Genomic DNA, 27,452 nt, shown 5'->3' with positions numbered 1-27,452 from the left:
GACACTGGGATGCCCACAGCTCCCCGCCTGGGTAAGTGTGTGCGTAGCAGGGGCATTTCGTGGGTGTCCAGGGCACCCGAAGGATTTCACTCTGGCAGAGGGGGATGCCTTGCCCCGAGGATGCAGAGCCCCATGGCACATCCTCCCCTGATGACTCTTTTCAGCCTGATTTTACCCCAAGAGTAAGAAGGTATGGTCCAGGAGAGCTCAGCCCAAGGCACAGAGCCACAGCTGCTCTGAATGCAGTGGATTCTACTGCAGGACATCACCGGTGGAGAAACATCCGTAGGGATGTGTGTCCCCATACATCCCCGTGAGGGATGATGCACCAGGGACCAGCCCACGGGCACCAGCCGTGCCCATCCGATCCCTGCACCACACTCAATTGGTTCCCTCTCTCTTCCTCCACGTCACCAAGATCCTTCCCTCCCACCCTCCTCCTCTTCCAGCCTTTTCTGGGGTGTTCAAAGAGCTCTCACCATGGAAAATAAAGGGACTGGGGATCCTCCCCAGCCAGGACCTGCCCCCGATAGGACCAGGCATCCCAGAGGGTTGCAGTGATTCCCCGGCACAGAGAGCATCAGCATCCCTGGGCATCACCCGTGGTGGCTTTAACGACATCTACATAGGGACATTTGGGGATGGCGTGACCCACACTGCAAAGTGGCTTTAAACACCGCAGTCTGGAGGTGGGACAGTCACGTCGAGTCAGAGGAGCAGGCATTAATTAATCCCAATTAAAAACAAGAGAGTAAAGAGGGAGAACCAGCTGCATCACCCCAATTACAACACTGAGGGATGCGGCTCATAATTAAGACCTCAAAAATCCAGGGGGTCCTGCCCATGCCGGCCTCCGCAGCCCTGACACCCCAACACTGCAGGGGACACCCCAATGCCACAGGGGACCACCCGAGGAGCCAGACCAGCTTGTGCACCCTCCCTACAGCCCTTTCCCGCTGCCTAATTACAGCCTGCCAGGCAGCTAACGAGCAAGTTGCACCCAAAACAACTATTTCCTGATAAATGGGGAGAAACAGCTCTTTTTCATGCCAGAAGAAAACAAAAGCAACCGATTACAGGGGCTGGGTGCTGCTGGGTGCTGCGTCACAGGCAGATCCCCTCACCTGAGCATCCCAGCCGGATGGGGAACTTGGGAATCCCAGCCGGATGGGAACTTGGGGGTTCCTGGGGAGCCCAGGGGGACCACGATACCCCACAGCCACCAAGCCCAGTCCCTCTTTGATGCTCAGGTCCCTATTTAACACCCCAGGTTCCCCATTGGAAAATACATGTCGGCACGCTCCCTAATTAACGCCAGGCTAATTAACCCCAGGATCCCACCCAGGTTTGCAGTCCTCCAACAGAGGCCACGGCAGCACCGCATGGGACTTGAGCCACACATGTTGCCAGGGCACCGACTTGCAACCACTAGTGGCTAATTAGGGCTTAATTAGTGCTCATCAGTGCCATGGGAGCACAAGAAGTAGGTACTCCAGGTTACAGCCCCCTGGCACGTGCACCGAGCGCATCAGGCCTCAGGTGGAGGGGAGCACCCTGCAAAGCTGATTTATAACATTCTGCATTGTTTGTCCCAGAGGAGGAGGAGGGAATCAAAGAATCACAGAATCTTAATGGTTGGAAGGGACCTTTGAGATCATTGAGTCCAACCAACAAAAACAAAACCAAAAAAAAAAAACCACACAAAAAAACCCACACCCACCCCCAAACAGACACAACCCAACAATCTCGGGCACTAGAGCATGCCCTGAAGTGCCATGGCTACACGTTCTTTAAATACCTCCAGGGATGGCGACTCCACCACCTCCCTGGGCAGGCTGTGCCAGTGCCTGACCACTCTCTCAGTGAAGTAATTCTTCCTAATATCTAATCTAAACCTCCCCTGCCACAACTTCAGACCATTTCCTCTGGTCCTGTCATTATTCCCTTGGGAGAAGAGGCCAACACCCACCTCTCTACGACCTTTTTTCAGGCAGTTGTAGAGGGCAATGAGGTCTCCTTTCAGCCTCCTCTTCTCCAAACTAAACATGCCCAGTTCCCTCAGCCTCTCCTCCTCTGACTTGTTCTCCAGACCCCTCACCAGCTTGGTGGCTCTCCTCTGGACACGCTCCAGCAGCTCAATGTCCTTCCTGTAGTGAGGGGCCCAGAACTGAACACAGCACTCGAGGTGAGGCCTCACCAGTGCCCAGTCCAGAGGCACCATCACTGCCCCGCTCCTGCTGGCCACGCTATTCCTGATACAGGCCAGGATGCCGTTGGCCTTCTTGGCCACCTGGGCACACTGCTGGCTCATGTTCAGCCGGCTGTCCACCTACACCCCCAGGTCCTTTTCTGCTGGGCAGCTTTCCAGCCACTCTTCCCCAAGCCTGTAGCGTTGCCTGGGGTTGTTGTGACCAAAGTGCAGGACCTGGCACTTGGCCTTATTAAACCTCATCCCATTGGCCTTGGCCCATTGATCCAACCTGTCCAGGTCCCTCTGTAGAGCCTTCTGACCCTCAAGCGGATCAACACTCCCACCCAGTTTGGTGTCATCTGCAAACTTACTGAGGGTGCACTCAATCCCCTTATCCAGATCATCAATAAAGATATTAAACAAGACTGGCCCCAAAACTGAGCCCTGAGGGACACCACTGGTGACCGGCCACCAATTGGATTTCACCAAGGAAGAGGGAGCAGTGACACTATCCGAGGACCAAAACTCCCCAAATCACGGAGACGTGGTGGCCGTCTCTCCTGGTGCCTCCAAAAAAGGGAACCTCGCACTCCGAGCAGCCTCCCGGGTGCGGGTTAAAGCATCGCCGGAGCTGCATAAAATCATCCCGTTTCATCAACAAATACCTGGCAGCTCCGGGTTTTTCCACTGGGCCGGAGCCAGGGCCTCGGAGCGGTTTAAGTGCCGGTCCCTGCCTCCTCCTCACGCTCCCCGTAAGTGCCATCTCCGGTGACACTCAGCTCCGGCTCTTAAATACTCTCGTCTCGGTGACAGGAGATTCCCACGACACCCCCACCTCGCTCTGAGCGAACCCACGAGCAGCCTGTGCACGAGGGAAAAGGAGAATTACAGGCTGGATGATACTACTCGCCAAAAAGCCTCCAAAATGGGGAAAAAAAAATATGCATTATTCCTGCTTCTTCTGATTAATCTTTATGGGGTGCAATGGAGACGTTTCCCAGTAGCATCTCGGGACATAATAGACATCCCCAGGTCAGGCAGCACCTAAAAAAGGTCGTTAGGAGCCCGACGGACCCGAATTTGCCTTAAAAGAGCTGGAAACGGTGGACTGACACCTAGTTTGGGGTAAAGCTCTTGGCGTGCTCCGCGCCAGCACCACTCACCGCCTCCGCAGGGCAAACTGCTCTGGGGTAGGAGAGAAACACAGGGGCTCTCTCTTCAGTTACAGCTTTCCTTGCAAAAAATAAGAAATAAATAAGATTTTTTTTTTAAAAAAAAAAAAAATGCCCATCTTGGACCAGAACTCCCACTCCCTTTCCCCAAAATGCAGCCCTCTGGTATATTTTTGCCATTCTCTAACGCGAGCATCGCTTATAAACGAAGCCAAACTCGCTCGGGACCGCCCGCCCTTCTCCGCAGTTATCCAGCTCGACCAACGCAGCTTGTGAAATAGCTTCATTCCCCTCCTCCTCCTCCGGAAAACAGCATTTTTTGGCAAACAAACTGTTTTGCCAACAAGTTGTGCTCCGTGCTGCCTGAGAGACGATGCTTCTCCCCAGCTCCAGCCTCCTCCGGCCCATTCGGGTCCCAAATTGGGGTTGCAAAAGTGGGGACACTGGGGACATGTGCCTGGGTTCCCCCATGTTGAGGGTTTCCCCACCACCACCCCCTTTTGCTAAAATAATCCTTGTTTCACCACTGGCCGGGGAAGAAGCAGCAGCCCTGAGGTTGCTGCTGTTATTTTTATCTTGAAATAAATAGTTTGAGCCGCGGCCAAGCCGTTCCGAGGGAGGGAGATGCTTTGCATCGTGGCTGCAGAGATGTAAACACACGCGGCCTCCGTCTCGGCGGGGGCACATGGCATGGCCGGGGCAGAGCAAACATCCCCATCCAGACCGGAGAGAGCTGAAATCGTCTGTTCTGGGATGCCGAGGTGGAAAAGGGGGATGCAAGATTTGGGGGGATTCATTCCCAGGGTGGGGAGCGCAGCGGGACCCATCGCTGCTCACCCCCAGATGGATGCTGTCCCCTCCATCTGCTCAATGCTTCACAAGCACCACCACAGCTGGATTAATACAGGTTTAACCAGGACCAGAATTAGCTTTTTGAGTCACTTTTAACAAAAAGCCTTGAAAGCACCAGCTCCAAAAAGGCTTTCACCTTCACAATAGTAAAATTGGAGCATCCCTGTGCCACCCGCACGACCCCGGCTTCCATCTCATTCCTTCCCGGCCACAGCAAGACCCCAAAAACCACAGTTTGAGGGGGTTAACACTGCCACCAGGCTCAGTTTGGCAGCCCCGGGAGCCGCCTGGATCCAACTACATCCTTCCCCCCCTGCCTTGACTTCCAGCCGCTCTCATCCTGCCCCGCAGGGCTGGGCACAAACCCCGCTCGCTGCTCACGAAGGTCACCGAAACGCTCGGGAGCTTTGCACGAGAAGCTCGGCGTAAATGTCAAATTAATTAACTGGGAAAGATGTATGCGTTGCCACAAAAAGCCCTCTGTTTCGCCCCGCTGCCCTTCCTCCCACCTCCGCTCTCCCTGGAGCCAGGCACTGGCTGGGGTTTGCAAAAGCCGTGGCCGGGGGAGGCGAAGGACCGCTGGACACTCCCGATGGCAAATTTCCCCCCCCCCCCCCCCATAAAGCACCACATCAAGGGAACAGGGAAAAGCACAAAGCGAGGATGGAAAAGCTGGGAAAACCTCTCCGGCAGCAGCCGCTCCTCCCTCCGCACACGTGTTGCGGCACCGTCTCCAGGGACACGGGCTGGGAGGGATGAGCATCTTCTGCCGGGGCCAGGCTGACACCCCCGGGGTGAAAAACAGAGGCACGTCCCCCCTTCTGCCCGTGGGAGGGTCGGTGGCATCACCCGTTTTGCAGGATAAATCCTTCTCGTTTTGCAGGATAAATCCTTCTCCGGCAGCTCCCCAGGGTCCTGAGCCTTGTGCAGGCGTTGAAGTGGAGTGGGGAGGATGCGGAGGGAAAGGGGATGCTGCGGGATGCTGAGGATCACAGCTCTGGTGAAGGTACCCTCCCACTGCTCCCGGGGGATGCCAAACCACATGCCAAAGGGGGTTTCTCCCCAAATAACTGCTCCCCATCTCCTGAGCGCTGAGGCTGGGTTTGCAGAGATGCCGAGCACCAGGTTCATTCATCGAGGAGCAGAATAGAAGCAAAGAACACACCCGGAGCCACGCAGGGTGCGAGGATGTGATCAGACCCGGCCTCCCTGCCCCGCTCCGAGCGTGGGGAGGGCCCGGTGGGACGAGGACGTGGGTAAAGAGTTAACGCCCCGACCCAAAACTATTTTAGAGTTTTAAAAGGTTCAGGAAGGGAAAGGTTCCCGTCTCCCAGGGCTCAGTGCCTCCCCGGCCGGCCCGGCAGGGTTTGGTACCCGGCTCACGTCGTGCTGGGGACGGGCATTCCCCCGGCCCGGCTGCCGTCTCCCAGGGCTCCCGTGCGTCTCCGGGAAAGGGAGCCTTAGGGACACTTGGGGACTTAACCCCCACTTCACCCACGCCACACACAGGCAGGGACAGGACATTCCAGTGGCCAGAGGACTCTTCACCCCTCAAGACGCTCTAGGACCTTTCCTTATTATTGCTCAAGTTCCCCCTGAACTTGCTTCACCTCTTGCTCGGAAGAGGAAGGAGCCGGGTGCTGAGCACGGCTGGACGGGGAGAGCTGGGATGTCCCTACAAACAGGGCTGGGTGGAACCACCAGGCTCACCCCATGGAGCTCAAATCCACCCCCCTGGGAGCCAGGCTGAGTCCTAGCAAACTCCTGACATGCCACACAAGTTCACAGCAGCCCCCAGGGCACCCACAAACCTCAGAAGGGAAAGAGCCCCCATGGACCCGATGCCAGGTTGGCCACCAGGGAGCTGCCAGCCCTGGGCACTGGGCAAACACCGTGCTAAGAAGGGTGCCCAGCAAACCCCCAAACCCCCACATCGGTACCGGTGGGACCCAGAGCTGCGGGGGGTGCTGACACCCCCAAATCCTCTGCAGGGGGAGGTGGATGCTCCACCCCAAAGCTCTGCAGGGCTGTGGGACATCTCCAGGTCCCACATTCCCCACCACCCCTCCAGACTGAGCCAAGGGTGGATTTTAAGGGATTGCAAGGAGCAAGGGATGCCATCCTGCATTCCCCCTCGCTGGGAGAACTCCATGGAAACACGCTCCAGGACTGAATCCCCATCACCTCCCCAATACCCGACAGTGGGGAGCAGGATGAGGCCGGCTCCGGAGCCATCCCAGGCACAGCTCCAGCGGGGACACGGACGTGAGCAATCGGGACCTGCAGAAAGGTTACAGCTAATTGATGCTCTCAGTAATTAAGGTGACGAGTTGATCCCTAAGCTCCTGGCTCGGCCAAGCCAGCCGGGGCCAAAGCAAAACATCCTTCCCCAGGACTCAGGGTCCCCAGACCGGGGGTGTCACACGGCGGGGGCACTGGATGCACCCGCTCTCCCAGCATCTCACCACAGCCCAGCGCTTGGGCCACCCTCGCTGATGAAGCTCATCAGCCCGTGCTTTGCCTGCAGCTAATTAACATGAGCAGAGCTGCCTGGTGCTGCCCTCTCCCCCTGCCCACACTGTCCCCAAAGGGTCCCCAGATGCCACTCGGCTGCCAGCATCCCGGCTCCCCACCAAGGCCCTGCACGAAGGAGGAAGAGGAAGAGGAAGGAGCGATAACCCCAGCCTGTGAGTGTTCTGAGGGGTGGGGAGCCACCAGCGCTCCCAGCCATGCAGAAAACAGCCTGCACTTGGATTCTCGGGTGTCTAATAGGGGGTTGAGCTCACCCCCCCCGTGGGCATGGCTGACGCGGGGGCTCCTCTCCACCAAGCTGCCTGGATCTCCCAAACAGGTCCAGACCTTGTTCTCCCTCAAAGTGGTCCACAGCCAGCTCCAGAGCGATGAGGCAGGGGATGGGGGTCGGCAGGGATGAGCAGGGTGAGCTCCTGACCTTTAGAGCCCTGGGGAATCCTGGCCAAAGGCAAACCCACGGGCGCGTGACACCGTCGGGAAACCCCACTGCCCAGATGGGGTCTTGCCACAGAGGCAGCCCCTGCCCCACAGCGCTCCCATGGAGGCACACAAAGGGTTAAAGGGACCGATCCCAGCTTCCCCAAACCCGGGGCAAGAGGGATCACAGCCCTCGCCAGATCAAAGGGAAGCGCTGAGTCCCGGGAGACTCGTTACAGTTCCCAAACGCTCCGGCAACGCCACGTCCCTGCACCGAGGCCAGCAGCCCCCGTCCCCCCCCCGCTCCCCGGGACAGGGACATGCGGCGTGGGCCCGTCCCGGGGAGCTGACGGGCTCGGTGCCAAGGGGAAAAGGAGTTATTTGTCCGTTCTCTGCAGTGCAAATATTAATTAATTAATTATCCGGGTGCTGCCCTGGAGAAGGGAGAGGGGAGGGAGCAGACAGCGTTACCCAGTTGCCTGCGCAACTGCACCAGGGAAACCGGGGTCCCCAAATCCATTCCCCATCCCATCGGCACGGCAGCTGTCTGGGACACACCAGAGCTTCTCTGAGTCACTGCTTCCATCCCGGCAACCCCAGGGAGAAGCCAAGACTTTGTCCAACAAGACCGAATGATTTAAAAGCCTCAGCGAAGAGAAGTGGGGAGAGGAGAGACCTCGGTCCCCTCCAGAAGAGGATGCCCCACGTCTCCTGGAGCATCCATCCCTCACGGGGGACAGCAGCCTCCTGCCTCCCTCGGGCTGCCTCCCCCAGCCCCAGCCCTGCCCCCAGGAGCATCCCACCACCTCCCATCCCAGCATTTAACAAGCCCGTAACCTTTCCTGCCTAATTATCCTCAGCAAACGCCCGCATCGCCCTCCACCAGCCGGCAACTAAAATCCCCCAAATGGGGAAGGGGGAAAGCTTATTTGGGGGGGAACGAGCACCCATGCAACCGACCCCGCGCCCACCGCGGGTGACGGAGAGGCGGGCACGGCCACACACACCTCTGGCCGCCACCACGGGCACCCAGCGATGGAGGGGAGCTGCCGGCGGAGCTCAGGCTTCCCCGGATCAATGGCAAAGCGCAATATTCGGCTTAATAAACTGCCCTTCGATTCACCGCGCAAGCGGGCGCGTGGCATCGCCGGGAGCCACGGTATTTATCGCTGCTGGGACCAGTAAATCACGCACCTGATGGTCTTCTCAATAGCGGCTCGGCAGCCTCCTCAGAAACACCGAAGTTGCATCTGCCTCTTTGGGAAGGGGAATAACCGGTGCCGGGAAAGCCGGGAGAACGCCCCGCACGCACCCACTGCCCTGCAGAAGGGGGGCGCTGGCCCACGGCACCCACAAACCATGACCCCAGGAGGAGGGGGAAGAGCTCGGGGTTCTTTAATGCAGCAGGTCGCGTGCTGGCGAGCAGCCAGGCCCTGGGACGCTTCCCTCTGGAAGAGAGGAGGAGGAGGAGGAGGAGGAGGAGGAGGAGGCGGCAGCCACCTTCCTCCCATTCCTCCCGGAGAGGCTGCTTCTCCCCACAACGTCGGAGCACAACCGGTAGCGTAGGAAAAGCATCTCCTGGTTGCAGGAGGATCCTTCCAGCGGAGCATCACCCAAGGGCCAGCGCCCCGTAAAGCCACCCCGCGTCCCCTGGGCGATGGGCAGGGCGCAGGCAGGGCGCAGGCAGGGCGCAGGCAGGGCAGGGTGGCTCCAGTGGAGGTTCTCCCAGCCGGAGCGTGCTGGAGGTGAGCAGAACCAGTTTTGGAAGTGCCAGGAGAAACCACCGGCCCTTTCCTCCCGTGGAAATCCTCTCCCGTGTGCCCGGCTGGGTAAAGCCCCCGGGGGAAGCGGGGCGATGCCTGCCCAGGCGGGGGGGCCAGCAGCAGGCAGGGCTTGCCTGCCCCTACCCCTGCCCATCCCATCAGGAGCTGGAGGGGCAAGAGAGACCCCCGGGGGGATGGGGGGGGGGGGGGAGGGGGGAGAGGGAGGGGAGCAGGCAGGGACAGGGCAAAACCCCCCAAGTCTTTTCTGCCACCAGAAAGCAGGAGAGGGATTTTCCTCCCTCTTTCCTGTCTCCCCCCCCCCCCCCCGGGTTATTTTTAAGGCGTGTTTCCCTACGACCTTCAAACGGCATCTGCCTGCATCCCCCTCCCCACGCACACGGCAGACCCCCCCCCGCCCCCGCTCCCCCGCTTGCCTGCTCCTGCCGCCACCCCCCGGGGGGAGCCCCCGCCCCAGCACTGCTCCGGGGGGTGCGCAGGGGAGGGGGGACCCCCGGGAGGGGCATCGGCTCCTGCCTGCCCGCCGGGGGTCTGCGGCTTTGGAGAGGGGGGGGGATGTGCAGGCAGGGGGGGGCCGGCGCGGAGTGGCAGCAGAGCGAGAGCCCCAGGGTGGGGGTCCCAGAGCCCCCCCAGGCCCCCAGCCGGGTGCCAGGATCCTGCTCCACGCCCGGTGCGCGGGTGCCACCGCCCCCCCCGGCAGCCTGCCGCTGCCAGCCCCCCGCCCTCCCCGGCCGGGTGCCGGTGTGTCCCCCCCCCCCGCACGGTGCCGATCCACGCACCCCGGTCCGCTCCCGGCCCCCCCGCCCGCTGCCGGTCCGCCTGCCCGGGGCGGGATGCCCGTTCGTGTCCCCCCCCCCCCCCCAGCCCGGTACCAGCCCCCTGCCCGGGGTCAGACCGTGCACGATGCCGGTGCCACCCCCCCGCCAGGCGCCGGCCCACGCACGATGCCGACACCGGTCTCACGCCCCCAGCCCGGTACCGGTGCCCCCCCCGCCCCGTCTCTGGTCCACGCACGATGCCGGTCCCAGCCCTCTGGTCCAGCCCCAGCGCTCCCCATTACCCCCCCCCCCCGCCCGGTGCCGGCCCACGCACGATGCCGATACCGGTCCCACGCCCCCCACCCGTTGCGGGTCCACGCGCGATGCCGGTATCAGCCCCCCCGGTCCGGTCCCAGCCTCCCCCCCCCCCCCGGTGCCGGTCAACGCACGGTACCGATACCGACCTCACGCCCCCAGCCCGGTGCCCCCCACCCGTTGCTGGTCCACGCACGATGCTGGTCCCAGCGCCCCCCCCCCCCCCGCCCAGTGCCGATCCACGCACGGTACCGATCCCGATCCCACCTCCCCCCCCCCCGGTGCTGCTCCCCCCGCCTCCACGCCGGTCCCCCTGCCCGGGGCCAGCCCGCGCACCGTGCCGGGTGCCCCCCACCCCGTTGCCGGTCCCCGCACGATGCCGGTCCCGGGTGTGCCCCCCCCCCCCCCCCCGCCCCCGCACTCACCCGCGCTGCGCGGGCGCTCAGCAGCAGCAGGAGGAGGAGGAGGAGGAGGACGAGGCTCCGCAGCCCCCGGGGCGCCGGCGGCGGCACCTCCCCGGGCATCTTCCTGCCGCAAGGACGGCTGGCGGCGGCGGCGGCGGCTGCAGCGGCGGCGGGAGGCGGCGGCGGGGGCGGGGAAGGGCCTTTGTTGCCGCCGCCCGCGGGAGGCGGTGTGGGTGCGGGCCGCCGCCGCCGCCGCGCCGCCCTCCCCGCCGCGCCCCCCCGGCAGGAAACGCCGGGCCGGCCCCCCCCACCCCCGGACCGCGGGTACCCCCCCTACACACACACACACACACACACACACACACACACACACACACACACACACACACCGGCAGCGGGACACCCCCCCCCCCCCGCCCGGCTGAGACCGCCCCGCCCCGCACGGCCCCGCACGGCCCCCGCCGCCCGGAGCGCCCCGGAGCCGAGCCGGGGAGGGGGGGGGAACGGGGGGACGGACACGACCCTGGGGCAGATTGGGGGGTACCTGGGGTAAATGAGGGGGGGACCTGGGGCAGACTGGGGGGATCCAGGGGCAAATGGGGGGGAGCCTGGCGTAGATGGGGAGGACCCTGGGGTACATACAGGGGGGGATCTGGAGCAGACTGGGGGGAGCCGGGGGTAAATGGGATGCACTGGGGTAGATAAAGGACAGGACTGGAGTAAACTGGGGAGGACCCGGGGCAGACTGGGGGGATTCAGAGGTAGGTGGGGGGGACCTGTGGTAGGTAAAGGAGGGGACTGGGGCAAACTAGGGGTATCTGGGGTAAATGAGAGGGAGCCTGGTGGAGTTGGGGGGGAGCCTGGGGTAGATTGAGAGGGACTTGGGGTAAATGGAGGGGACCTGGAATAAGTAAAGGAGGGGACTGGGGTAAACTGGAGGGGACCTGGGGCAGACTGGGAGATCCAGGGGTAGATGGGGGACCTGGAGTAGGTAAAGGAGGGGACTAGGGCAAACTGGGGGGGGATCTGGGGCAGATTAGAGGGATCCAGGGACAGATGGGAGGGCCTGGGGGCACCTGTGGGGACCCTGGAGTACATGAGGGGGTGGCCGAGGTAGATAAAGGGGGTCCTGGGACAGACTGTGGGGAGCCAGGGGCGGATGGGGGGGAGCTGGGGCAGATGGAGCAGGAATCCTGGGGCAGATGGGAGAAGCTGGGGTAGATGGGGTGGTGCTGAGGCAATGGGGGGGCTCAGGGGCAATTGAGGAGGGGCAGGAGTAGATGGGGGGGACTCAGGGGGATATGAGGGGGGATCAACAGGCAGTTGGGGGGGCAGGGGCAGATGGGGTGATCTTGGGGCAGATGGGGTCACCTCAAGGTGGATGGGGGAGAGGAACCAGGGGCAGATGGGGGCCCTGTGATCCGCCTCCAGAATGGAACCCCCACCCTGCCCCACTCCCTGCGCCTCCCCTCCATGGGACCCTCGGTCACCTCTGGGTGGGTGCTGGGACCGGGGCCACCCCAGAGCTACAACCCAGGAGGGGAAATTCCTCCGGGCAGAGCTGGGACTCGCTCCCAGCCCTGGGCCAATAGCCCAACCAGCCCCACAGCCCCCTGCCTCAGTTTCCCCTTTCAAAAAACCCCAGGGATAACAGTGAGCCCAGAGGCCAGGGCAGTCCCCTGCGGTGACAGTGGCTTCCACGTGGCTGCCAGGTGACCCTGGGGTGACTTTGCTCCCCATTTGGGTGTCGGGTCACCCCGACGGGCCGGGGAGGCGGTGGCCGTGGGTGCACTGGGAACAGACGGGATGGGCTATAAATGAGTTGTTTCTCACACACGTGTAATTCCTCCTAATGGCTCTCGCACACTTGCTGTGAAAAAGCCTAAAAATATACTCGGATTCTCATAAAAACCCCCTCATCTGAATGCAAAATATATGCCGGGAGGGGGGCCAAGGGGGGAGCAGAGGGGATTACTTGGGAGAAGGGGCATTGCCCTCCCAGCACCGCCCGCTTAGGAGGGGAAATCAGCCAAATTCAGCTAAAAACGGAGGTGCAGCCCCTGGCCAGGGAGAGCTGGGGCACGTCCCACGGCAGAGCATCCTCCAGGTCCCCCTCTGATGGGAACCTCAGAGCAACCCCCCTCTTTGGGGGTGTGAAATATCGCGGGGGGGGGGGGGGGGGTCTGCCTCGGGGTTTTTACTCCATCTCTGTTTCAATTTTAATATTTAGTTACTTAATAATTTATTTTTTTTTTCTTAAAGTGTATTAATATCATTAGCGAGAAGCCATGGGGGGGGGGGGGGCGGGGAACCAGGCTTTGGGTGATGCAGAAAAACAGCGGTTCCCCTCGGGGGTGGGTCGCCGTCCGGGCGGGGGGGGGTGTCCCTGGGGCCGTGGGGGGGTCCCTGGGGCAGGGGAGGGGACGGGAGCGGGGACAGCGGCGTTGCTGGGGCTGCACCGCCCCGCCGTGGCCGCCGCCACCCCTGCAGCTCCGCCGCGCTGCCCCCCCCGCGGGGACCGGGGCAGCCAGGCCAAAGTCCCCGCGGGTCCCCACCAAGGGGTTGTCACCCGAGAGGTGGCCCCCGAGGCGTGGTGGGGAGAGAGAGGTTCCTGGACACGAGAGTCGGGGTCCCACGGGAGGGGCCGGGGCGGATGGACGCTGCCCGGCTGCCACCGGCTCCTTTTCCGCCACCGTGGAAGTGGAAGGTCTTGTTCTGTTGGGTCAGGATGGATCCCGGCTGATGTGATGGACCTTGGGTGTTGTAATGGACCCCAGCTGACATGATGGATCCTGACCTCTGAGACGGACCCTTGACGTCATGATGGACACCAGCAGATGTGATGGATCCTGGCTGATGTGATGGATGGTGGCCACAGTGTGATAGATTCCGGCTGATGCAATGGTCCCCAGCTGATGTGATGGACTCTGGGTGTCCTGGTGGACCCTGGCTGACATGATGGAACCCAGCTGACATGATGGATCCTGGCTTATGATGGACCCCAGCTGCTGTATTGGATCCCGGGTGGTGTGATGGACCCTGGGTGCTGTGATGGACCCTGGCTGACATGATGGATGCTGGCTTACTTGTAGACCCCAGCTGATGTGATGGACCCTGGCTGATGTGATGGTTCCTGGCTTATATGATGGACCCCAGCTGATGTGATGGACCCCAGATGGTGTGATGGACCCTGGCTGACATGATGGACCCCAGCTGATGTGATGGGTCCTGGCTGATGTGATGGGTCCTGGCTGATGTGATGGGTCTCTTCACATCCCTTCTTCAGAAGTGACCAACAGCCATGCTCAGGCTCAACCGAAGCAGGGCCCGCACAGACCCGGCTGTATCCCTCCCAGCAGGCCCCCACCATGACCACTGGCCATGGGGCAGCTGCCCAGGCTGGGCTCTGCTGTGCCACCGCTCAGTCCAGATCCTTCCCCCGGGGATCGGAGCAGGAGTTCGCAGGACTGGACAAGGGCTAAACCCATGGAATTGGCTCCCAAACACCTTCGCTGCCGTGGTGGGAAGGATGCCCAGGGTTGACCCCAGACCCATGGGGGTCCAGGACAAGAAACACGGAGCCCGGGCAGACTATCACCCTGCTCTCCAACCTCACACCTGAGGTACGTACTCAGTGCTAAATTAAATTAAACTAAACTAAATATATATATAACTAAATATATAGATAGATATCCCTCGCTTTCACCATTCTCTGCCCCAAATCCACAGCCACGCTGCTGCTGAGCTGCTGAAACCTGGTGGGTTAAAGGGTTAAAGAGCTGTAAGAGCCAGAAGAGCCCCCAAAATGCCCCAGACGAGGACCCCAGGGTGACCCAGGTGCCAACAGCCCTCCTGGCTCGCTGCGATGGCCGACGCTGACTGCGGAGGCGCAGGGTGGCTCCAAGCCCAGGGCAAAAAAAGGGGTCAGAAAGCCCAAATCAGCGCTCTCCGCTAAATTTAGCGACAACGGGTGTGAAAACAGATTAATTCCCCCGCTGGGCCGTGGGGGCACGGGGTCCTGTGGAGGGGTGAGGAGGAGAAAGAGGCAGCGTGGGAAGGATCAGCGATTTGACACACTCCAAAATCAAACGTTTTAATGCCCTGAGCCAAAGACCTAATTTCCTGTGAAATGGGAAGTTTCTTCCCCTCCATCAATTTATCACCCATCAGCCGGTTTGTGCGAGCGCTCAGACTTATCAGGATTTCCCCAATTATTCTGATTATAACCTTCAGAAAAGGGTCTTTAAAACCAGCAGCCGCCGAACTGCACCACGGGGACAGGGAAGGTCCTTTATACCAGTAAATGAAGACAAATTGGTGGTGAGAGGCGGCCAAATTTCTCCCCGAGCCAGTGTCGTGGTGGAGTCCAGTTCAACGGCACCGGGACGGAAGCAGAGCTGGAGCTTCCTGGGAATCAGGAACTGGGGGAATGAAGGACAAAAGCAGACTGAGGAGTTGCACGAGAATCATGAAATGGTTTGGGCTGGAAGGGACCTTAAAGCGCCCCCAGTCCCACCCCCTGCCCTGGGCAGGGACACCTCCCACCACACCAGGTTGCTCCAAGCCCCCTCCAACCTGGCCTTGAACCCCTCCAGGGATGGGGCAGCCACAGCTTCTCGGGGCAACCTGGGCCAGGCTCTCACCACCCTCACAGCAAAGAAGTTCTTCCCCAGATCTCATCTCCGTCTCCCCTCTTTTAGTGTCAAACCCTTCCCCCTCCTCCTAGGGCTCCCCTCCCTGATCCAGAGTCCCTCCCCAGCTCTCCCATAGACTCCAGTAAGAACATGGTCTAGCAGCAGCTGATGACGGTGGTGGGACATGGGGCAGAGGAGCAGGAGAGGTCTAACTGTGCTCACCCAGTGTCGGCCCCAGTGGTACCTCTGGGGAAGGAGAGCTCGGGACTGGGGAAAGTCTCCGTGAAAACAGCAGCTCAGGGTTTGCTGTTGCTCTTTGAGCAGTTCTCAAGGCAGAACAGACCATCGGTTGAGTCGGTGGTTCTCTGGAACCATCAACCACCAGTGCCAAGCCACCCCGGCACTCAATATTGCTGGTGCATTCCCACCCCAACCTCTCCCGGTCCCTCCCCACACCCCAAAAAGCGAAGAGATGGATGTTCTGCACAACCCTCAACTCCGTGGACCACCAAGCCCAGCCTGCAGAGAGGGGCAGGAGGAGGAACAGCAGCAGAGGACACCATGAGCAGAAGGTGGGAGGGACCAGGCACCATCGTTCCCCCCGCCTTTTCAGGAGTTGCAGCGCTAAAGATGACCAAGGGACACGTGGCGGTTGTTCACCTCCAACCTTCTGCCAGAGGATGGAGGCTGTGGGTGCCTCGAGTTTGCCTGGGCTCTGCAGAGGGTTGGATGTGCTGAAAAAGGGGGGGGGGGGGGGGAGGAGAAATCCAAAATCCCAGTCCCCAGGAGGAGGGGGGGTGATGGTGGGGGGCGGAGGTACAGACCTGGGGGAAAAGCCAAAATCCCAGCCCCCAGGAGGAGGGGGGCGATGGTGCAGACCTGGAGGAAAAGCCAAAATCCCAGCCCCCAGGAGGAGGGGGGGTGATGACACAGTCCCGGCTGCTCTGCGCTTCCCACGCGTGTGACTGAGCCCAGGGGGAAAAACTGCTCCGAAATAACTAAAAAAAGGAGGTAAAAAGTTGGGAGGGGGGCGGGGGGGGGGGGGGGGGGGGAGCAGCACCCTCCGGGAGGCATTCAAAGGCAAGGCAAAAAGCCAGATTCCAAAGTTCTGTATTTTTCAAAATAAAGATCACACGTTGTTTAGAGACAATCTACACAAGAGTTACAAAAAATAGTCGCCCAGGCAATAAGCATACACAGGTTTGTTAATTATACACATATGGTTACAAGTGTGCTTGCAAAAAAGTTCATTGGAAATATACACAAGGCTCTGTAAATGTACACCGTGTAGTGTTACAGGTCTATATTCAAACAAGGAAAATTGACAGTATGTTACATTCACTTACAAGTAGACAAAAATGCAAAATACAGTTCATCTTCTGTACAAAAAAAGGGGGGGGGGGGAAAGGCGATTCACACTTTACAAGGTGAAAAGGGGAACTCTGATTGTAAGGAAAACTAGGGGGGGGCTGTACTTTTGCACTTTTTTGTTTCTTACTGTCACAAAATAAGCAAAACATTACTTTTTTTTTTTTTTTTAAGATTCAAAAAAACACTATTTTGAACTGAATCATTTTCGTATAACATTTAGAAAGGATCGCTACCGTTCAACTAGGTGACAAATAAAACCAAGCAGTTATTTTTATTTATTTTTTTTTTTTTTTAAACATTAACTAGGCTGTATAAAGAGAACATTTCCTTCCAAAGAAAAAATTTACTTCTGGTTGAAATTACAATTTACAATATACAACACTATATGCTACGACCATAAAAGGTGTGAATATACACTGAAATGCACAGGTTTTGCTAATTCTTTTTTTTTTTTCTTTTCTTACCAAAAAAACGGGTTTTTATGTCGATTCAAACTTCTCCACATTTACATTACAGAGGTTTACAAATGTACAATTGTACAGTCAGAAGTATGTTCCACTACTAGGGTACATTATAGATACAGATCAGACATCAAAACAAGAAAATACTACAAATTAATTTTTTTTTTTATATATGTAAAGTCTACACCAAGTATACACTAGATATTTATAGAAGCAAGACCAAAGCCGAGTTGGGTTTCTTTTTGTTTTGTATTTCTTTTGTTTTTTCCTCATGCTAAATAATCAACTCGTGTCTCTCGTTAAGGAAGGGGGCGGGCGGTGAACAAGCACAACCGCCTCCCACCCCCCCCCTCGGCTTTAAAACCTCTCGGGGTGTGTGTGGGGGTGTGTGTGGGGGGGTGTGTGTGTGTGTGGACGTTTTCCTCCCCAAAACGACAGCAAAAGCAGCCACCACCTCCTTCAGCATGTTCCGCTCCCCCCCCCCCAAAAAAAAAAAAAAAAAAGCAATTAAAAAGTTTCAAAACCTTAATTCTCTCTTTTTTTTTTTCTTTTAAACCGAAGCTTTAGCAAGTTGAATTTTTTTTTTTTAATATATTTATAAACAGCATTAAATCTGTGCCATTTAACTAAAATTCAAACTTCTTGCCGACTTTTGACTAAAAGGAGAAAAAAAACCCAGGTATTTGCAAAAAAGTTGCCCGTGAGGCAGATGAATTAAAACCTTTTTTTTTTTTTTTCTTCTTTGTTTCGGTTCTTTGTTTGTTTTCTTCAAACCAACCACCCTGAAAAGTCTCCACATTTGGAATATAGATACAACAGTGAACAAAAACGTGGCCTTTCCATGTACATTTGATACCTATGTACAAGTATTCTATACACCAGTAAAACAGCAGGGCAATTAGTTAATTAAAAAAAATAATTAGTACATGTTATGCATAATAAAATTAAAGAAATTTACAAAGGCTTTTTTCTTCTTATTTTTTTTTTTTTTCCATTTTTTTCGCAGTTTCGCAACCAGAAAACGTTTTCTATCTGTATATTGGAATATTGTCGGTTGCTGGTTGTAGGCGCGGGACGGGCCGTGGGATCCCCCCTCCCCACGTCGCTGCTTCAGATGATGCCGTTGGGGGGCCCACAGATGGGGCCCAGGTCCACCCCGTTCTTCATGTAGTACTTCTCCAGCTTGGCCAAGATGTGTTTGCCGTAGGTGTATTTGCGCAGGGTGGCGATGTGAGGCCGGATCTGGGAGATAAAAGAAGAGGGAGTGAAGTTCAGGAACCCCCAACTACGACCACGGCAACCCTGGGCGAGCTCCAGGTACCGCCCGGGGCAGAGCGGTGGCCACCAGCAGGAGATCAGAAGACCACAAAACCACTTTGCAATCACCTCAATTACTGTGAATCAAGTCAATGCCCATCATTCACTGATGTTATTTTTAGGAGGAACTTCTGGTCAAGTAGGTGGCATCGTCTTAAGAGTCATAGAGTGGTCTGGGTTGGAAGGGTCCTTGAAGACCATCGAGTCCAACTATTAACCCAACGCTGCCAAAGCCACCACTAACCCATGCCCCTCAGCACCACGTCTGCCCGGCTTTTAAATCCCTCCAGGGATGGTGCCTCAATCACTTCCCTGGGCAGCCCATTCCAAGGCTTAGTAACCCTTTCCGTGTCAAAATTTTCCCTAATCTCCAATCTGAACCTCCCCTGGCGCAACTTGAGGCCGTTTCCTCTTGTCCCATCACCTGTTCCTTGGGAGAAGAGACCGACCCCCCCTGGCTACACCCTCCTGTCAGGGAGTTGGAGAGAGCGAGGTCTCCCCTCAGCCTCCTTTTCTCCAGGCTGAACCCCCCCCCAGCTCCCTCAGCCTCTCCTCACAGCAGAGGGGCTCCAGCCCTCCCAGCACCTCCACGGCCTCCTCTGGCCGCGCTCCAACACAACAGGTCCATGTCTCTCCTGTGCTGAGGCCCCAGAGCTGGAGGCAGGACTATTTTAGTGACTTCACTAAGTCACTTCCAACACCTGAACAAAGCCCCCTCCCCTGCCAGAGCCCCTCAAACAAGGCCAGCCATTTCGGGGCAGTAACATCGTGCTGCTGAAGTTCTCCTGGGCAGTTTGAGAGGAAGGAGACATAAAAGCAATTCGTTTTCATGACTCGAGAAATGCCCCCTACCCCCAGGACGTTCCTTCGGTGACACAGAGACAAGGGACGCTCGCTCGGGAGTGGGAGCTGCGGGCGGTGAGAGAACACCCAGAGCGGGATGTTCGGCCCTCCCTGCCCCGGGGAGCCCCCTGACCATAAAAACCCCTGGGGAATCCATCCCAAAGGCGGCCTATTCCACCAGCTCAGCCGCTAACTGTCCAAATCCCTATTTCACTTCAAGGAAGTGAAAGTTCGCAGATGACACCAAGTTTGGCAGGAGTGTTGATTCCCAGGAGGATAGGGAAGCTCTACAGAGAGACCTAGATAGATTGGATCATTGGGCCAACATCAACGGTATGAGTTTCAACAAGGGCAAGTGCCAGGTTCTGCACTTGGGCCACAATAACCCCGAGCAGCGCTACAGGCTTGGGGAAGTGTGGCTGGAAAGCTGCCTGGAAGAAAGAGACCTGGGGGTTCTAATGGACAAGCGGCTGAACATGAGCCGGCAGTGTGCCCAGGTGGCCAAGAAAGCCAACGGCATCCTGGCTTGTATTAGAAATAGCGTGACCAGCAGAAGCAGGGAGGGGATTGTCCCCCTGTACTCAGCGCTGGTGAGGCCACACCTGGAGTATTGTGTCCAGTTTTGGGCACCTCAATCCAAGAGAGATGTCGAGGTGCTGGAGCGGGTGCAGAGGAGGGCAACGAAGCTGGTGAAGGGCCTGGAAAACAAATCCTATGAAGAGCGGTTGAAGGAGCTGGGACTGTTTAGTGTGAGGAAGAGGAGGCTGAGGGGAGACCTCATCACTCTCTACAACTACTTGAAAGGACACTGTAGAGAGGTTGGTGCTGGTCTCTCTGTAGAGAGGTTGGTGCTGGTAATTAATGACAGAACGAGAGGGAACGGCTTCAAGCTCCAGCAGGGTAGGTTTAGACTGAACATTAGAAAGAATTTTTCACAGAACGAGTGGTCGGGCATTGGAACAGGCTGCCCAGGGAGGGGGTTGAGTCACCATCCCTGGATGTGTTTAAGATCCGTTTAGATGTGGTGTTGGGGGATACCGTGTAGGGGAGAACTTTGTAGAGTAGGGTAGATGGTTGGACTCGATGATTCCAAGGGTCTCTTCCAACCTGGACGATTCTATGATTCTATGAATAATCATGAACTGACGCCTTGGCCCTCCCCACATCCCGTGTCCAGCAAGGTCCAAGAGCTGCTCTGAGGCTGAGGAGAAGGAAGTCTCCCCAGGTCCCACAGTTCGCTCTTCGTTCCTCTTCTTTTCTAAGACTCTTTTTTCTTTTTTGAACTGTTAAAATCACTTTTCAATTTTTTTTTTTTTTTTTTTTTTTTTAAATAAAAGTGCTGTCTCTAAGAATACCACAAACTGCTTTTCATAGATTCATAGATTGGTCCAGGCCGGAAGGGACCTCCAAAGGTCATCTAGTCCCACCTCCCCGCAGTCAGCAGGGACACCCCCAACTAGACCAGGTTGCCCAGGGCCTCGTTGAGCTTCACCTTGAATATCTCAAGGGAAGGGGCCTCAACCACCTCCCTGGGCGACCTGTTCCAGTGTTCCACCACCCTCAGAGTAAAGAACTTGTTCCTAATATCCAATCTAAATCTCCCCTTCTCCAACTTAAAGCCATTGCCCCTCGTCCTGTCACTGCAGGCCTTTGGAAACAGACCCTCCCCAGCCTTCCTGTAGCCCCCCTCAGGGACTGGAAGGCCGCTATGAGGTCTCCCCAGAGCCTCCTTTTCTCCAGGCTGAACAACCCCAGCTCCCTCAGCCTGTCCTCGTAGCAGACTTGTTTGTACCAACAGCAATTTTTCCAACCCAAAAGCCCCAGCCGACAGGCTCCGTTTCCCCCGGCTTTCATCCGGCTGGGGAAGGCAGCTGAGCTCCCCGCATCCAGCCCGTCCTGTTTCGCCGTCAGCCCAGCGCTAGTTTTGACAGCCACACTGATAACCCAATTAGCATTTTATTCCAAAGACTTTGCTTGACAGGAGAAAGAACACGTCAGTAAAGATCATTCATATATATATATATTTTTTTTTTTTAATATATACCTCCCTACATGCAGATCAGCACAAGCTACAGACCGTTCTGCCTCAGTTAAACCGCGCGTATCCCTCGCCAGGCGTTTTTATTTAATGATCTTTATAATTACTTTTGGACCAATACAGATTTTGGTTTAAAAGAACTACTCTGAATGATCCCTGAACCTAAGAACTGACCTCCCTGAAGGTTATTTCAGCTGCTCTGTGTTGTTTCTACACAGACAACTGCCGCGCGGAGGTAAAATCAGGTTCCTTACACAGATAAAACCCACTTTTTATCAGAAAAATCACTTGCTCCATTATACTCCAGGATTCTTAAATACAATTCACTTCATTGGGATTTCAACACCTGACATTCTCACAGTTCCTCTTAAAAACACCATAAACATGGGGTTTCCCACGCCAGTGTCAGTATTTTATTTCTGTAAGAGGTGTAGCTCTAGCTGCTGTTTTTCACAAAGTAACAGACCCCAGAACCATGTGACTAAATAAAATAATCTCTGTTCCACTACACATTTAAAAGCCTATTTTTTCCCACTCATTACAGTTACAAAGACCCACAAATGTGACCTTTAAAAATGAAGACATATAACCTGATTTTTAGAGCCTCCTGCCCTTGGGACAGCAGGCGTGGAGCCCTGGGAGGCAGAGCTGGCAGCAATGGGTGTTTAATTCCAAAATGTCTTCATTTTTGACCAATATTAAGTCCTGAAATTGTTATGCATTCAAACGCTGCGGGATAACGCTGAACCGTGGAGGTCTCTCATCAAAACCATATTGAAAATCGAGAAACGGAGGATTTGATGAATGACTGCCGGCTCAGATGCCCGTGAGCCCGGTGCCACCAGCCACCCCAAGGGCTGTAACGCAGGGACAAGGTGACACGGCGGCGGTGGCAGCCCTCAAAGGGGTCCGCAGGTGTGTCGGGGTCTGGCTCGGTTCCACTCGAGTGCGTGGGAACGCTCTCAGCAGCGAAGGCTGTTCTCAGTGAGGGCAAGTGTGTCGTCACCGCCAGACCTCCGAGTGTCCCTCGCCAGGCACCACCCCGTGTCACTGCTGCAGTCGCTTTGGGGGGGGGTTTATCAGCATTCGCTCCACCACGAGCACAGAACTAGGTTAGTAGGTCAGAAGAGATTGCTAGAAGCAACCAGCTAGTTTTCAGTCCAAATGGCATCTCATCTAGAGAACAAGTCATAGGAGGAGAGGCTGAGGGAACTGGGCATGTTTAGTTTGGAGAAGAGGAGGCTGAGGGGAGACCTCATTGTCCTCTACAGCTCCCTGAACGGAGGGTGTAGAGAGGTGGGTGTTGGCCTCTTCTACAGGATAATGACAGGAGCAGAGGAAATGGTCTGAAGTTGGGGCAGGGGAGGTTTAGATTAGATATTAGGAAGAATTACTTTCCTGAGAGGGTGGTCAGGCACTGGAACAGCCTGCCCAGGGAGGTGGTGGAGTCGCCATCCCTAGAGGTATTTAAGGAACGTGTAGCCATGGCACTTCAGGGCATGCTCTAGTGCCCGAGATTGTTGCTTTGTGTCTGTTTGGGGGTGGGTGGTGTGTGGTTGTGGGTGTTTGTTTTGGTATGGTTTTGGTGTTTGGTGTTCTGGGATTTTTGGGGGTTTTTTTGGTTTTGGGGTTTGTTTTTTTTTTTTTTTTTGTTGGTTGGACTCAATGATCTCAAAGGTCCCATCCAACCAAAAATATTCTGTGATTCTGTGATTATTCCACATTTTCATATTTCAGCTACTACTGAAATACGCAACTCGGAAACACTTCCATCCTTACAAAATTCTAATGGCAAAAGCAATCACCTCAGCCTTATTTCCTCACCGCAACCAGGGTGGCAGCGACGAGCCTGACATCCTCCTCCACGGAGGGCAGCTGCTTACCTTGTGCATGACAATCTTCCGCTGAGCCGGTTCCGCCACATCGATCATCTTCTGCACCACGTAGTTGGCGTATTGATCCTTCATCATGGTGTATAAGGCACTGTGAGGGCCGTCGTTCATAGTGCACACCTCATCGATCAGCATGGCACGCTCCGTGCGGGACGCGTGGGTCACACATTTCTCCACCACGTTGCTGGTAACAAGGAAAGGAGGAGAATCTGTGAGTAACGACGTCTCTTCCAGGCTTTTCTCTCAGCCCCAAAAGGACCTCTTACACGAGGGCAGAGAGGTTTTGGAGCGACATGTGCTGGCATAAAAATTAAGCTATGTCTAACAGCGGTCCAAGGATTTGGGGATCTGAGTGGGAATTTGGGGATCGGAGTGGGAATTTGGGTAAAGCACCAGTTCGGGTTTTATTCCACCCAAATTTGTGCAACTCCTCAAGGATGCTGCGTTTGAGATGCCTGTTCTCACTGCGTGCCCCCCCGTCACAGAAGCAGAGCAGTTGTTCTCTGGATGGTTTTCTCAGTACTGGAGCTCGACAGGAACAGAGGTCCAAGGTTAGAATAACAGGGAAATTTTTTTTCAGGAACAAAAGATCTTAGCGAAGCAGAGAACTTCCAGAATTCCAGAACAGATTTGATGACTGGCCTCTGCTCTCCAGAGAGCCAAGCTAAATAGGATGTATGAGAGGGGACGCCGAGCTTTGCTAGTCTTATCTCCTGTGTCCCTGCCTGAGAATGACCAAGTGCTGTGCCACGGATAGCACTCAGCTCCGGGGACACCCCACACTAATTAATTAATTCTCCAGTTGGAAAAAAACGTTAGAAAAAAGAGCAAGGCAAGTCAATTGGAGGAAGAATCTGCAATAACAACAGTAAGACCACACTCTTCTAACTCTTGTTAATGTTACACTTCCCTTGTGTTCGTAAGTATTAAAGGACTATTTTACTCTTCATAAAAAAGGGGGGAATATCGAGCCTTTGAAGAGGTCACCTTTGCGTTCCACTGGCTACAAACACACACAAAAGGAATTTGCAAATATGGGAAGTATTACTTTGTCTTGCCATCCACTAAGGCACCTGGGTTTTGCTTCTACCCCTGTGTAGCTCTGCAGCATCTGCACTAAGAGCCCGGCGCTGCCGCAGCTTTAACACGCTCTGGGCAATCCTGCTTCAGCAGGGGAGTTGGACTAGATGAGCTCTATGGTCCCTTCCAACTCTAAAAAAAAAATTCAGTAAAATTCAGCTTCCCCGAGAGGGTACTCTGTGTGTGGGAGTCTCAAAAAGGCCCGCGAGACTCAGCATATAAAAAGTACACGTTTTTCTGTGAGAAGTGGGATGAGAAAGAATTGTTGCTACATCGATTTCCCAAATTCCCCCATGGCTCGACACAGCATTCCAGAGGCAGTGGAATGCCCTTATGGCACGTTATTATCCAAAGGGTAGTGACCACTTAAAAAAAAAAAACATCGAAACAAAACAAAAAACACAACACCCACACAAATTATTGGTCAAGTTCAAGAACTAGGATTAGAGCTGCTCTTCCACATCTGTAAAACTTACCTTGCCCGTCGCTCACCCCAGGTTATAAGGAGTTATAAATAGCATTCTGTCGTTAAACCAAGAGTTATCTTCACCTCCTTCCCTCTGCCTCCACCCGACCCCTACCTCCTCTGCACCTCCCGCACGTGGCCAGGCTCCCACGGGGCGCGGAGACTTCAAGGAACAAATTCATACCTAGCAAATTTATGTTGACTCAACACCAGCACGTTGCCTCTGATTTCTGCTACGATCTTGCTCTTATCCTCAGGCCGGCCGTGTTCTAGTACGTGCTGGATAACATAGTTCCCATACTGGTCCTGTTTGAGAGACAGCAGAAGCGCGTGACGAAAGGTGGACGGGAACCTCTAATATCAAACTAGTTTCCCGCGTGCATTAAGATTTACAAACTTGAACTAAACACTAATTCAAACATCTATTGTATAAACCATGTAAATACTTCCTACTTCTACAAAAATGTGCATTCCTGAGTTTTACCAGGGGGTAAAACGCTACATCTTTGTACCAATTACAAACCTCAAAGCAATTTCATTGAACGTACATGACAATACTCTGCTTATTTCAAGTTTTTCTTGCTTTCTCCAGGTTCAAACACACAAATCACACGTCCTGGAGGGCTGTGCCATGGTTCTAGCTACGAGAGACTGTCCTTACGCGTGTTCGTTTTCTGAATGTGTGTATATTCAGACCACAAATACATATTCTCCCCGTTCACGATACCAGAGGCACGACCCGATGCCTCATCCCCACGCCCAATCTCTTCCCACTTTCCATGTGCTAAATACATGAGCATACGGGACAGGGCTCATCTGCTGGTGCATTTATTGCGCCCCAACACCAGAAACCCCCAAAAAAACATCCTCACGAGGACCCCAAGGAAGCATAAAGGCAGCCAGGAAGGGGGTGTGCATAAAACCAACACATTTTAAAAACCTCAATTACTTCCCATTTTCTTTTCCTAGAAGTTACCAGCTCTTTGCATCAACTCCCTTAAGATCTTACTTGTAACTTCTGGAGTGAAGAATTAGGACAGCCACCCCCTCAATACTTTAAATCCTTTCCAAAAAGGAAAGTAACTACAGCTTTGATACCTGCTGGGTATTTGCACGTAGTCAAAAAACATCAGTGAAGGTTCATTTCTTGCCTGCCATCATCTTCCCCGTTCCTCCTCGGGACCAGAGTCCCTGTGCTCAGACACCCCAGGAGAGCTCAGTCCCAAAGGGGGTGTCAGGAGCTCTCCCAACACCAAGCAGTACCGGGGAAGCACCTCGCAGCACCCACCTGAACAAGCTGCTCGGTGTGTTGGTGAAGTTCCTCCAGGATGGGCAGGGTCTGCTCGGGAAGACAGTGCTCGAGGATCCTCTGGATCACGCGGCAGCCATACGGATGTGTCGACAACGCGAAAACCTGCGCTCCACAAAGACAGGCAAGCACAGGCAGCGACGTATCCGTTAGTCTTTGTGAATCTACAAACTTTTCAGAAGTAAACGAACACGGGGTGGTTCTTCCCAGCACGGCAGCTCCAGGCAACATCTACTGACACTAGGAACGTCTGCTCCCCAGAGCCACAGGACTAACTGGGGGGTGGCAGGCACATCACAGCCCTACCTGTGCTTCAGCCTCCCCGGGCACAAAATGGGAAAACAACTGGTAAAGCCTCTTGATTAATAAAAAACCCATTGGGACAGCCAACCATTATTAGACGCTGCTTAAAAACACTGTTTCAGAAAAATAAATCCAGCTGAATAAATACTGTTTGCCAGCTCCGTATTTTAAGCTATGTAAGAAACGGTATGAACCAAATTAATGCTCAGCAGAGAATTTTCCTCAACGATTTGCGTGTGTTTCAAAGTCTTAACCGCACTCGGGAGAAGTGACAACAAAGAACCTTCTTTCTCATTTCTAACGGATTACCACATCTGTTGGTAAGAACATGACACGTTTCATTATTGCCGCAGAGTTTTCTGTCTAAAGCACAAAGTCCCATTTAGTTGCTTAAAATGAACAGAAGCAGCAAATCCAAGCACTGAAGTTAAATTCACAGTCTACAAATTTTTAATAACTATTGAGTAAACCGTGCAGGAAAACAGGACTTGAAGTGTAATTAACTGCAGAACAATCGTCTTGAGGTGATAAGTTTAATCCTTTCATATGAAAGTTCAGATGAAACTGGGACGACTGGTCAAAGAACCATCAGTGGCATCAGCCAAGTTCCCAGAGGTGTTTCTGCCCCATCGAACTCCCCAGCGGCAGGTCCAAAGCTAAACTCTGACCAGCAAACCTGCTGAGAGCTTCCAGCTGGAATCCTGCTTCTTTGGACCCAGCCGAGCAGGTCCCCACTCTCACAGCTGATCCAGGAACAGCCAAACTAACAAAGCTCCTGGTTCCTGCTATAATGACCCTGGGCTGTCCCCACAGCCCTGCCGTAAAACCCTTAGCACTTCAAAGTCCCCCTCCAAAGGCAATTAATTTGAAGTTGGAAACACCCAAACCGGTACTTTTGTACTGGAAGACAAACTGACTACAGGCAGAATAAAGCCAGCTGCACGATTCATATCCAGCACAGCAATTCAGGAGAGGATATCAAGGAAATAATGGGAGAATGAAGCACAAGTAACTGCTCTTTTCTAGATGAAACTCATGGTTTCCCCTGGTCTGAGACCCTTGGGAGACAGCAATCCTCTAAGCCGTCCTCAGAGAGGATCATCATGAAAATTGACTATACCCATCACAAAACTCTGCTCAGCACCTTTCCTATGAAGGTGGGTTAATGAGAGACTCGTTTTCCCCTCCAGCAGGCAAAAAAATACTTGATGTTCCAGGAAAACAGATTTTGCAGGGATGGTTTACCGTGCTATACCTGCACAGCAACGGTACCGGAGACATGACCAAAGAGGCTCCCTAACAGGCTGCAGAAACCT

At 55.2% G+C, this 27,452-nt stretch overlaps 2 protein-coding genes and 1 non-coding gene across 3 annotated transcripts in view; all 3 read right to left on the bottom strand.

The window, feature by feature from the left end:
* The window catches only part of SDC3 (syndecan 3), a 46,175-nt gene extending 35,633 nt beyond the window's left edge, over positions 1-10,542 (bottom strand). Inside the window, exon 1 of the mRNA XM_074162140.1 lies at positions 10,444-10,542. Within this exon, the coding sequence (XP_074018241.1) occupies positions 10,444-10,542 (99 nt within the window). The remainder of the gene's footprint in view (positions 1-10,443) is intronic.
* A 5,614-nt stretch (positions 10,543-16,156) lies between these two features.
* PUM1 (pumilio RNA binding family member 1) overlaps positions 16,157-27,452 on the bottom strand; it is an 88,867-nt gene continuing 77,571 nt past the window's right edge. The window contains exons 19-22 of the mRNA XM_074162048.1: positions 25,813-25,938; positions 24,709-24,830; positions 22,970-23,162; positions 16,157-18,130 (exon numbers count right to left, since the gene is read on the bottom strand). Of these exons, the coding sequence (XP_074018149.1) occupies positions 17,999-18,130; positions 22,970-23,162; positions 24,709-24,830; positions 25,813-25,938 (573 nt within the window). The 3' untranslated portion in view covers positions 16,157-17,998. The remainder of the gene's footprint in view (positions 18,131-22,969; positions 23,163-24,708; positions 24,831-25,812; positions 25,939-27,452) is intronic.
* On the bottom strand, positions 22,013-22,099 carry LOC141474391 (small nucleolar RNA SNORD103/SNORD85). The gene has a single exon (XR_012463629.1). It is a non-coding gene; the product is annotated as a small nucleolar RNA SNORD103/SNORD85 (small nucleolar RNA).

Source organism: Numenius arquata, chromosome 21, assembly GCF_964106895.1.
Source record: "Numenius arquata chromosome 21, bNumArq3.hap1.1, whole genome shotgun sequence".
Taxonomy (NCBI): Eukaryota; Metazoa; Chordata; class Aves; order Charadriiformes; family Scolopacidae; genus Numenius; species Numenius arquata.
This window is presented reverse-complemented; position numbering and strand designations above follow the sequence as displayed.